Source organism: Scomber scombrus, chromosome 6 (genome assembly GCF_963691925.1).
Source record: "Scomber scombrus chromosome 6, fScoSco1.1, whole genome shotgun sequence".
NCBI lineage: Eukaryota > Metazoa > Chordata > Actinopteri > Scombriformes > Scombridae > Scomber > Scomber scombrus.
The window spans coordinates 2,772,418-2,785,672 of NC_084975.1; the positions used below are offsets into that span (position 1 = coordinate 2,772,418).

General features: G+C 40.6%; 1 protein-coding gene across 2 annotated transcripts in view; it reads right to left on the reverse strand.

Moving 5' to 3' along the window:
* immp2l (inner mitochondrial membrane peptidase subunit 2) overlaps positions 1-13,255 on the reverse strand; it is a 241,545-nt gene that overhangs the window by 14,208 nt on the left and 214,082 nt on the right. For both annotated transcript variants that reach the window (XM_062420491.1, XM_062420492.1), the window contains exon 4: positions 9,503-9,568. In XM_062420491.1, coding sequence (XP_062276475.1) covers positions 9,503-9,568 — 66 coding nt within the window. The remainder of the gene's footprint in view (positions 1-9,502; positions 9,569-13,255) is intronic.

Genomic DNA, 13,255 nt, shown 5'->3' on the forward strand with positions numbered 1-13,255 from the left:
GATAAGATCCAAGTTCTACTTAACCCTCCTGTTGTCCTCCAGTCAAGGAAGGAAGGGAGGAAAAAGGAAGGAAAGGAGGAAGGAAGGAAACGAGGGAGGAAGGAAGGAAGGGAGGGAGGAAGGAAGGAAGGAAGGGAAAGCAGGGAGGAAGGAAGGGGGAAAGGAGTGAGGAAGGAAGGAAGGGAAATAAGGAAGGGAGGAAGGACAGGAAGGAAGGAAAGGAGGGAGAAAGGAAGGAAGGAATGGGCGGAGGAAGGAAGGAAAGAAGGAAATAAGGAAGGGAGGGGGGAGGAAAGAAAGAGAGAAGGATGGAGGTAGGAAGGAAGGAAAGGAAAGAAGGAAGGGAGGAAGGAAGGGAGGAAGAAAGGAAGGAAGGAAGGAAGGAAGGACGGAGGAAAGAAGGAAAAAAGGAAGGTGGGAGAGAGGGAAAAAGTGAAAGAGGAAGAGAGGAAGGAAGGGAAGAAAGACAGGAAAGAAGGAAGGGAGGAAGGTAAGGGGGAGGAACGAAAGAGAGAAGGAGGGAGGGAGAAAGGAAGGAAAGGAAGGAAAGGAAGGAAAGGAAAGAAGGAAGGGAGGAAGGAAGGAAGGAAGGAAGGAAGGAAGGAAAGAAGGAAGGAAGGGAGGAAAGAAGGAACAGTCAAGACAGACGTGGTAAATTTGACCCGGGAGGCTGGAGAGAGAGAGAGCTACTATTTGATTCCACTGACCCTTTAGTGACCCAGAATATCTTTCCACTGAGATAAAAACCAACTAACAACATGTTTTAAAGCTTATTTATATCCAGCCAGAACCCAGAGAATCCAGTCAGAAGTCTGGATTGAACTTTTTTTTGCCTTCCAGCACAGACAGCATGTTGTTACTGAGGTTTTAACCCAGATTCAGCAGCAGACTCACTCATTTCCTTTTCCTGGACACAGCAGACACACTCATGAAGACAAAGTCGCAGAGTGACACCGCGGACGCTTCAAAGAGCTTCCAGATGCTACAAATTGCCTCGTCATCGCTGTCTGAGCGTGTTAAAAAAAGAAGAAGAAGAAGAAGAAGACTGAATCAAAGGGTTTAAGGGTGCGTCACCACGGCGATGAGGAGGCTGTTTCACTAAGATGAAGATGATTAAACATTCACATCTCTCAAAATACACACACACACACACACACATACACACACACACGCATGCATACATACACACACACACATACACACACGCCTACATATACACACACACACATACGCATACATACGCAAACACACACACACACAGATACACCTATACACACACATACACATACATATACACACTTACACCAACACTCACACACACACACACACACACACACACACACACACACACGCGCACACACACACACACGCACACACACACACACACACGCAGGCGCACACACAAACACACATATGAAAACACACACACACACACACACACACACACACACACACACACACACACACACTTCTCCATGAGTGTGAACCACAGCTGGTGGAAGTTGCAGCCGAGGTTGAAAAGAGTTTAATGAGACAAAAGTCGACAGCTGCTGACGGCTCCACACACCGGATTAAAACATGTAAACCTGCTCTGACCTGTGTGTGTGTGTGTGTGTGTGTGTGTGTGTGTGTGTGTGTGTGTGTGTGTGTGTGATAAGTCTTCATGAAAGCTGTTGATGATCATTTCTGTTTTGGGACTGAAAACCCGTCAATAGCACGAATTCTCCCATCACTGCTCATTACGTGTGAACCGGAGCGTTTTCACGCTGATTTCTGCTCCTGACAGGAAGCAACGACGTCGTGTCTCAACCATCATCTCTGACATCCGCCGCGGCCACGGCTCAGTCTAATTGGATGAAAATATGTGGATTGAGAGATTTACAAGTGACTGGATTTCATCACGCATGAATTCCTAAACAGTGGAGTGTGTAGCTCAGACAGCTGAGCGGCTGCCAGGGTCAGAGGTTCATTTATTTCTCTCTAGATTCTTACTGAAGATGTGTGAGACTGTACGGCTGAGTAAACGTGTTAAAATGATCAGTTAATGAGCAGAAAATGATTCAAACACTCATTTCCATCATCCATAAACCGTTTAGTTAAACTAATTAACAGTTTAATATGACTGATATTTGCTAGATGCAGTTTTATGTTTTCTTTAAGAGACTTGAAAATATTCACATTTGAGAAGCTGGAATCAGAGAATTTGGACATTTTCTACTTTAAAAATCATTTCTATCATTTCTTAACTAATCATTTAATTGATATTTACAGCTCTACTTAATCGTTTAATCTCTTTAAATCTTGTTTTTAAGTCTTCTGTATTTACTGGCGCTTACAGAAAGTTTATTTTACTCTTAATCTAATTTTTATTCCGCTTTTACTTTGACTTTACTGTCCCCTGTGAATCTCTCAAAGAGCTTCAGTACAAAAGGTGAAGAGGTTGTGATATGAGAAATTGAAAACATGACCGCTGTTATAAGTCTTTGTTTATTAGATCAGTTCATGGTTGGTTTGAGATTTGTTGACAGTAAGAAAAATATAGAAGTTTTCCAGCCTTATCTTTGGATGTATAAAAGCCTTTCAGAGTCTTACTTCTTGAAATGTTGCTGACCTTTTGAGCTCATAAGTACTTGTTCATAATCTGAGGTCTTCAGTGTGTTTGCTTGCTCGTACCTGAGGTCAGCACCTGAAGACTGTTGAAGAGTTTGCTGGAAGACTTCGGGTTAGTTGACTCTACGTCTGCTTTTAAACTCCATCTGAGAAATCCTACTTTTATATAAAAGAACTTTTAATGGAAGATGTTTTGATATGCTTCGGTGCATTTGTTGTTTCTCATGTCCTTCATTCTTATTCTGTTTTCTAACTGTGTGTGTGGGTGGGTGTGTTTTTTGTTAATGCTTTTTCTTTTATATCACTATTCTAGCTTGGTGGTGGTTGTTTTAAATGATGGATTTTACATGTGCAGCACCTTCTGCCCTCCTAACCAGATAAAAGTTTGAACTAAGATGTTAAGTTTGAACTAAGATGGAGCAAAACCTTGAAAGGCTTCTACGTTAAAGGATAAGGCTGGAAAACTTCTATATTTTTCTTACTGTCAACAAATGTCATGAGTCAAAGAAGCAAAGAATTGATCTACTTACTAAGTATTAATGTGTGTATTAAAGTCTGATATATTTTATTCCTCTGTTGTTTCTATTAAAAACACATCAGTGAGTCATCGCTGCACTGGGTCACATGCTCCTTCATTATGAAGAGTTTGGTCACGTTAGTTAGTTTAGAAACGGAAACAAAGACTCATAACAGAAATATAACTGGAGCCACAATCTGGTGACCAGTGTTGGGAAACGTTACTTTTAAAAGTAACTAATTACATTACAATGAGGCACACTGCTGCACTGGGTCACATCTTCATTCATGACAATAAACACCAGTGTTCCGGAACGTTACACCAGTGTTCCGGAATGTTACACCAGTGTTCCGGAAGGTTACACCAGTGTTCCGGAAGGTTACACCAGTGTTCCGGAACGTTACAGCAGTGTTCCGGAAGGTTACACCAGTGTTCCGGAACGTTACAGCAGTGTTCCGGAACGTTACACCAGTGTTCCGGAAGGTTACACCAGTGTTCCGGAACGTTACACCAGTGTTCCGGAAGGTTACACCAGTGTTCCGGAACGTTACAACAGTGTTCCGAAAAAGTTACACCAGTGTTCCGGAAGGTTACAGCAGTGTTCCGGAAGGTTACACCAGTGTTCCGGAACGTTACACCAGTGTTCCGGAAGGTTACACCAGTGTTCCGGAACGTTACAGCAGTGTTCCGAAAAAGTTACACCAGTGTTCCGGAAGGTTACACCAGTGTTCCGGAACGTTACACCAGTGTTCCGGAAGGTTACACCAGTGTTCCGGAACGTTACAACAGTGTTCCGAAAAAGTTACACCAGTGTTCCGGAACGTTACAGCAGTGTTCCGGAAGGTTACACCAGTGTTCCGGAACGTTACACCAGTGTTCCGGAAGGTTACAGCAGTGTTCCGGAAGGTTACACCAGTGTTCCGGAACGTTACACCAGTGTTCCGGAAGGTTACACCAGTGTTCCGGAACGTTACACCAGTGTTCCGGAACGTTACACCAGTGTTTCGGAAGGTTACACCAGTGTTCCGGAAGGTTACACCAGTGTTCCGGAACATTGCACCAGTTTTCCGGAACTTTACACCAGTGTTCCGGAAGGTTACACCAGTGTTCCGGAACGTTACACCAGTGTTCCGGAAGGTACTTTAGTGTTACTTTGTGATTCCTCATGTAGTTTTACTCCAGACCTCTAAATATAATGACTGTACCATCATCATCATCATCATCATCATCACACAGCCAAGTCTGGTCCATCATCTGTAAATCTTTACACTAACAGCAGGAATGACAGACACAATGTCCCATTTACAGCTGGTTAGTGGACACGCTGCACTTTAATGTCCAATACTCTTGCAATATTAGTATTTCATGTATACCGACTACTAATAATTTCAATTGTGTGCAATATTCATATAATATACATATATATTTATTTCACTTTAATCTGTGCAATAAGAATATCTGGTATATTACCACTCAATAATGTATAATACATATTTTACTATTTTACTACATATTTCTTACTATTAATTGTTCTTATAGTTTTTTGTACTTATTATTTATTGTTCTTTATTCTTTTTCTTATTGCTGCTCTTATATTCTATTACTGTCCACTTGCTGCTGTGACAATGCAAATGTCCCCATTGTGGGACTAATAAAGGAATATCTGATCTTATCTTATCTTAAAGTGTCTTCTCAAACATAAGCTCACATACAACTTATAAACTACATCCAGGCTTTTAAACACATCTCTACATCACTGCAACAGGCCAACACACACAACATGTTACTGTAATGTTCTTGCTCTTATTTCCTCCCATAAAATCCAAATAATGTGAATGATGTCCCTTCTGAGTAGCCGTACACAGGCGCAGTGATATAACAGTAGCTCGTAGCCAGATGCATGCCTGCCAAAAAAAAGTAACGATGCAAATTCATGGCAGATTCTCTTTTGGTGTAACAGTAGTTGGTTAAAAAATTATAATGAATTACCTTTTTGAAAATGTAACTAAACAACTGAGTACTTAAATTGCGGTGCTGTAATCCAACTACTCTAACACTGCTGATAACCTCAGCACATCTGATAATGTAATTTCTGCTATCATCAGTTATCAGTCACACATATGAGAAGTCTGGGCCCAAAGTTTCATACTCAGCAGACAGATGTACCTGATTAAAAAAAAAAAGAAGGTAGAAATGAAACAAGTCTGCAGTGCTAATGAGCAGAGAGAGAGAGAGAGAGAGAGAGAGAGAGAGAGAGAGAGAGAGAGAGAGAGAGAGAGAGAGAGAGAGAGAGACAGGCGGACTGGGGGACACGACGATCTCTGTTATAAATAAAATACCCTCCAACAATCAGACGGCTGGAAGTTGAAAACCTCGCAGTATCAGAGCCAGCAGCCTCCGATCTGCTCCGTCCTCCTGCTGCGTCTCATTATCTGAACTGTGGAGCTCATTTCCTCACGAGGACGCCGTGTAACAAGGAGGAGAACAGCTCCCACCTCTTCCTGAAGGGAATCCAGCGAGCAGGAGCATGACTCATACACACACACACACACACACACACACACACACACACACACACACACACACACACACACACACACACACTGTCCCTGCTATCCTTCCCTCCTCACACTAAGAATAAAAATAGAGATCTGCGAGCAGAAACCTTAATGTGTTTTTTTAAATGCTGGTTAAAAAACTGTTTTAAATGTACTTTTCATTTCATTATCTTCCACATTTTTGAGCATCTAATCTTGCATTTTACTCCACATAACTGTGTAAAATATCAGTGTTATTGGGTAATAATGCAGCATTTTATCAGCTCAATAACAAATATCTCCAGTTCATTGATGGGGATGAAATGAACACATTACACACTGTCAGATCAGACAGAGGTGTTAAAGTAGAAAACGTTAAAAGCATATCATAGCAGCTTTAGAGTAAAAGGCAACAGTAGTGAATACTAAGGACTGAGATCAGCTGATAGTATGACTGTAGTTTGATTGTTTTGATGTGAATATTTGGTTCATCTCAAATGTGATGTTTTATTATAGATGAAGCTCCATGAAACACAGTCGGCTCTGTGTTGTTTCTACTGCAGCAGAATTCAGGGAAGAATTTTCACTTTTCAAGCTAAATGTTGCCTAGAAATTTCTCTTAACCTTCGTATCGTCCTCCCGGGTCAAATTGACCCTGTCTGTTTTGACTGTTCCTTCTTTCCTCCCTCCCTCCCTCCCTCCCTCCTTCTCTCTTTTTTCCTTCATCTCTCTTTCCTCCTTTCCGTTTTCCTTCCTCCATCCCCCTTTCTTCCTTCCTTTCCTCCCCCTACCTTCCTCCCCTTCTTTCCTCTGTCCTTCCTTCCTTCCTTACTCTTTTCCTTTCTCCCTCCCTACCTCCTTCATTCTTTCCTCCCTCCCTCCCTCCTACCTTCCTTCCTTCCATATTTCCTCTGTCCTTCCTTCCTTTGTTTCCTTCCTCCCTTCCTTCCTCCCTCCTTTCCTCCCTTCCTCCCTTCCCTCCTTCCTCCCTTCCTTCCTTCCTCCCTCCTTTCTTCCCTTCTTTCCTTCCCTCCTTCCTCCCTTCCTTCCTTCCTCCCTCCTTTCCTCCCTTCCTCCCTTCCCTCCTTCCTCCCTTCCTTCCTTCCTCCCTCCTTTCTTCCCTTCTTTCCTTCCCTCCTTCCTTCCTTCTTCCTTCCTCCCTTCCTTCTTCCTCCTTTCCTTCCTTCTTCCTCCCTTTCTTCCTTAACTCAAGGACAACAGGAGGATTAAGAAGATAAACACTAACGGTGATATTTTATATTGTAAATAAACTTGTCAGTAAGATTTTTGAACATGTTTTGAAGCATTTGGCACTTTAACTACTGTGTGAAAAAAGCAGCAGGACAGTTAAATGCCACTCAGATTGTGTGATTGTGTTGACTGACAGCTCCTCTGAAACTGTCTTCTGTATCATTCTTTTCTTCTTATTCTGTCTTTTTGCAGCACTGAAGTTTTTTTCCAATTCGAGGCAAACAAAAAAAAACAAGACCAAAAAAAACCAATCTCTCTCTCCTTGACTTTGAGTCGACTGTCACAGCCCTCTCAGCTGTTTGACATGTTGGTTTCATGGTGTTCTGCACAAAAAATCCCTTCTCTGTAATTTTCTCAGCCTCCTGGTAAATATGACACATGGAGCCGACAGAGATTGGCCACTTCAAACCTGCTTCTCTCATCAGCTGGAGCCTGTTTGTTCAGCCGTGGAGGAACTGCAATCATTAACGGGACAAAGTCACACATCTTGTAGACGACGACGACTTCTGAAAGCTACCTCAAAGTAGTTTTTTTTAAAAGACAGTGAGCTGAGTCTAAAGAGCTGCTGGTTGTGTTCCTGATGCCAGAAGAGTCTCAGCAGCAGCAGCAGCAGCAGCAGCAGCAGCAGCAGCAGCAGCAGCCGAGAGTCTCACTGAAGTCTGTTCCCAAAGTCTTAATTAAATCTGGATCTGAAGGTTGTGGCTGAGTCCTCAGAGACATCCATCACTTCCTGTCCAAATACCTGCCGCAGTGATCGGCTCAACAGGACCTGCTGTCTGTCAGTCTGAAAGTTTGTGACTTTAACGTCGGTGGAAACCATGACGACGAGGACGAGAACGATGATGATGGTGAGAGCTACAGGAAGCGGAGGAAGTTGCTTTGTAAATATCTAAGAATGATTTAAGGTAAAACAGTTTGATTGATTCTTTGAGGAGTTGTTGTTTAAATGCACATTATGTGATTCCAGCTGCTAGAAGTCTCTCAGTGTGGGATCGTAGGATTTGTTGTTGTCTTCATTGTTAAACAATCAGCTTCTCACAGTCAGGATTTCTTAAGTTTTCATCATTCAGGAGGTTTTTTTTTTACCAGGAGCCGAATTATCCACACAGCTCTTCCTCCTCTCCAGAACAAATGCATTTACACTCACAATGGAAGTGATGGAGGACTAAACCCACAGTCCTTCTTCTGTGTTAAAAACATGGATTTAAAAGTTGATCTGAAGCTAATATGAAGCTTCAGTCGTCTGAATGAGTCAAATCTTCATCTTCTATGTTTCAACGTTACAGTGTTTTTAAAGGAGGAAAAAGAAAGAAAAAGAAAGAGAGGAAGAAGGACAAAAAGGAGGAAGATGAGGAAAGAAAGATAAAAGAAACAAACAAAGAAGGAAAAAGAAAGAACATTAAAGAAATGAAAGAAAGAAAGAAAGAAAGAAATAAAGAAAGAAGAAAGAAACAAGTAAGAAGCAAACAAACAAAGACAGAAAGAAAGGAGGAAGATGAGGAAAGAAAGAAAAAATAAACAAATAAAGAAGGAAAAAGAAAGAAAGAAAGAAAAAGTAAGAAACAAAGAAACAAAAAAACTTAAAGAAAGAAAGAAAGACTCTGTCCCTCTTTGTGTTCCTATACTTCCAGCACAGCTCAACAGGAAACACTAAGAGGGAATCTGATGCTAAAAAGACTGTAAATGTGTCAGATATCACTTGATATGACTAACTCACACTGATGAAGCTCAATAGAAGCTGATCAGATACTTTATAATGATTTAGTCCTCCATCACTTTACACTGAAAGCACATTAGAAGGTTTTAATAGTCAGTATGAACAGGAGGAAACATTACAGAGAGGAGGAATCATTACAGAGAGGAGGAATCATTACAGAGAGGAAAAACATCTTTACTGTTCATATGGACACCTGACTGCTACTTGAAAAATTTATATTTATTTATTCATTTATTCATTTATCTATTTTTCCTCAAAGCAATCTTCCATCTGGCATCGATTTAGATGCATTTCTTCCACCAGCAAAAGGAACGATTGCATGCTTTTCTATTTCACACGTCCATTATATGTATAAAAGAAGGAAATTTAAAGAGGAAACTTACTTCTAAATCCTTCTACTATAAAATGTCCACATAACTTTGCAGCCTAGTTGGATACTTCCAAATGTTTGTCATAGTAAAGACTGAAACATAGTCGCTAAATCCTCCATTTTTCCACCCTCAGTGAGCGGTGTGTGTGTGTGTGTGTGTGTGTGTGTGTGTGTGTGTGTGTGTGTGTGTGTGTGTGTGTGTGTGTGTGTGTGTGTGTGTGTGTGTGTGTGTGTGTGTACAGGAGCCGAGCAGTGATTTATTTTTGCCACAAGGTGATGCCAGTTAATCTGATTAGAAATCAGCGTGATGGAGTGAACCTCTTGACTGCAGAGTGATGCGATTAGATGAGAGACAGCTAACAGGCTGCTGCTGTTTCACATCAACCTCAGGAAGCCTTTATAAACATCACAGCCCAGTTATAAAACATTACTCCTCTCTTTATCAGTGATTTATCATCGGTGATTTGTTACCTCGGGGGCGAGGACGGGATGTTTCCTACCTGATGAAGTCGCCCTCCAGGCCAATAACGCGCTTGATGATCTTCTGCTGGGGGTTCTTGGGTGACCTGAGGAAACAATAAGCACATATAAAAGGTGATGAGTATAAAACCATATATGACAGGGTGCTGCTGCATTCAGATTCATTCATCTCCTCCCTCCTGGTCACCTGATGTTATCTTATATGATGTTTAAGGCTTATTTTCATCATCATTTTATTAACCTTCCTGTTGTCCTCGAGTCAAGGAAGGAAGGGAGGAGGAAGGAAGGGAAGGAAGGAGGGAAGGAAGGAAGGAAAGGACGGAGGAAAGAAGAAGGAAGGAAAGTAAGGAGGGAAAGAAGGAAGGAAAGGAGGAAGGAAAGAAGGAAAGGAGGGAGGGAGGGAGGGAGGAAGGAAGGAAGGAAGGAAGGAAGGAAGGGAAGAAGGAAGGTAGGAGGGAGGGAGGGAGGGAGAAAGGAAAGAAGGACAGAGGAAAGAAGGAAGGGAGGAAGGAAAGAGAGAAGGAGAGAGGGAGGAAGGAAGGAAGGAAGGAAGGAAAGTAAGGAGGAAGAGGAGAAAGAAAGAAATATTAAGGAGGAAGAAGAGAAAGAAAAAAACAAGAAGTAGGAGGAGAAAGAAAGAAAGGAGGAAAGAGGAAAAGAAAGAAAGGAGGAAGACGATAAAGGAAAAAAAGAACGAGGAGGAGAAAGAAAGGAGGAAAGAATAAGAAAGATATAGGAAGAAGAGAAAGAAAGAAAACTGCTTCCCCAGAGTAAATGTAGAACAATTGTATTCCATTACCTTTATTTAATATAAAGTTATAATGTAAGATCATGCCAAACTAGTTGATATGGTGTTTTATTGACAATTTACTGTTTTTAAGCAAGTTGAATTATTTGGTACAAAGTTTTTATGGTTACACCACTTAGACATTTTTGCCATAATCCTCTAATATATTCTCTCTAAATGGATTAAAAGCAGAAATTTGATGCTGGGTCCACAAAAAAAGAATGTGTGCAAGTTATTCATACGTTTATTTTCACATTTTAACCCTTTAAATTTAAACTAAACCACATGGACACAAAAACACCTACAACCTGTTGATGTGGAGGTTATTTCTGTCTCATATGTGTGTGTGTGTGTGTGTGTGTGTGTGTGTGTGTGTGTGTGTGTGTGTGTGTGTGTGTGTGTGTGATGGAGCTCTGACAGGAATCGATCTCACAGACACTTTGATCTCTCACTCAGCCGACTACAACACAAACCAAACTATCCAAAGTCATTTTAGGATCAAAGCTTTAAAGCTCACAGCAGATAAACTCACCTGTGCAATCTAACGCAAGAAAAACTACAAGAAGCTCTGATAGAAATTCTACTTTTATGAAGCATTTTTCAGTTGTTGTTGACATCATCAGGAAGGTGATAATTATACTTTATGTTTATTATTAGTGGTGAACTAGAGTGCATTATATCGATTATATTAGTGTTCTTAACCTTCGTTTCGTCCTCCCGGGTCAAACAGAACTGTCTGTTCCTTCTTTCCTTCTTTCCTTCCTTCCTTCCTTTCTTCTTTCCTCCCGCCCTCCTACCTTCCTTCCTTCTTTCCTCCATCCTTCCTTCTTTCCTTTCCTTTCCTCCCTTCCTTCCTCCCTCCTTTCCTTCCTTCCTTCCTTCTCTCGTTGCTTCCTCCCTCTTTCCTTCCTTCTTCCTTCCTTCTTTCCATCCTTCTTCCTCCCTTCCTTCCTCCTTTCCTTCCTTCTTCCTCCCTTCCTTCCTCCCTCCCTCCTTTCCTTCCCCCTTCCTTCTTCCTCCCTTCCTTCCTCCCTCTCTCCTTTCCTTCCTTCTTTCACCCTTCTTTCCTTCTTCCTCCCTTCCTTCCTTGACTCGAGGACAACAGGAGTGTTAAGCCTTTCATGCATCAATTATAATAACCTCAGTCTCCTAAATGTTTTTATTTCTCTTTAGAAATGAAAAAAATATGTGAAATTATTTTTTTTCCTCATCAAATTACATCACATTACATTATAATAAGATAAATCAACTGATTCACAACCTAAACAGTTACTGCAGATGAAGTGTTAGTATTTGGGATGATGCACTAGTGTCCAATATTGCAGCTGAAGTGCAACTATGCCATCAACATACATCAAAATCCATGCATATATATAAGAAAGCAGCTTTTGAATAGCTGTCCACTGTAGCGGCCACTATGTGTGAAAGGGCTAATATTTTGTCCACCCATTACTTTTCAATATAAGACCCATAATAATTATAATAATATTGTCAAAGCTGAATATCTTTAAAAATGTCTTATTTTGTCTGAATGGACCAAAACTCAAAGATATTAAGTTTACTTTCATGTATGACAAAGAGAAAAGTATTAAATCAACCCTTGAAAATGAGATTGTACATCAATAAAAATCATTAATAAATATGCCGGTGGTCATTTTGGACATTATTGCTCCATTAAGATAAGATTTAAAGACTTATAGTAGCTGTGGTTCCTGCTGTGCGGGGGTTGATTGACAGCTGTGATTGACAGCTGTGATTGACAGCTGGCTCACCTGCTGCTCTCCTCGGCTTCACGACTCATGTTGAGTGTAACATTAAGTTTTAATGTTACTTGATTATGATTATAACTGCCCTGCTAGCACGATTAACCCTTTACATTCTCTTCATATTCTGACTCGTAATTAGTCTCTACACCAATTTACATTCATAATTTATCCTTCAGTCATTAAGAAGTGTTTGATTAATCCTTCTGTTTGATTAATCTTGTATACAAAGACATTCACAATCACTATTTTACGGTCCAGGAGAACATTTACTAGAACATGATGAATGTAATAACATGTTTGAATGCTGATTTTTGATTTTATTTAATAGATCAAAGTCAAATTTTATACATTTGCATATTAAAAAATATGTATCAGCTGCACAAAAAAAATGTAAAAAGATGCATTTTATTTCTATTTTCTATACTGTGGGTCACATTAGGAAAAGTCTGGCTAAAAGAGATGTGCATATAGTGATTTTACAGTTCTTAAATCTTGACCCTGAACGGTATGTAAAGGGTTAAAGTAGCTAACGTTAAGATGAGGTGTGTTTTCAGAGCATGAAAGGGAACACTCCTTATTTGGAAGTTCCTGAAATGTAACACTCCTTATTTGGAAGTTCCTGAAATGTAACACTCCTTATTTGGAAGTTCCGGATGGGTAACACTCCTTATTTGGAAGTTCCGGAACACTAACACTCCTTATTTGGAAGTTCCTGAAAGGTAACACTCCTTATTTGGAAGTTCCGGAACACTAACACTCCTTATTTGGAAGTTCCTGAAATGTAACACTCCTTATTTGGAAGTTCCTGAAATGTAACACTCCTTATTTGGAAGTTCCAGAACACTAACACTCCTTATTTGGAAGTTCCGGAACACTAACACTCCTTATTTGGAAGTTCCTGAAAGCTAACACTCCTTATTTGGAAGTTCCTGGCTCCAAATAGAAAAGATGGAGCCGACCATCAGCTGCAGCTTTGATTCATCTTCATCTTTCTTCTCCTCACTTTTCTTCTTTTGCTCCTTTTGTCCTGTATTCTTCTTTCTCTTCTCTTTCTCTCTTAGTTCTCTTTTCCCTCATAATTCCCCATCCCTTTCTTCTACCTGTCACTCCTCTCTGTTGTCATCTTCATCCTCTTTTTTTCACCTCTTCCTCCTTTTTCTTTCCGTATTCTGCTTTTTATTCCTTTCTCCTCCTCATCTTCTTTCCTTCTTCTTCCTCCT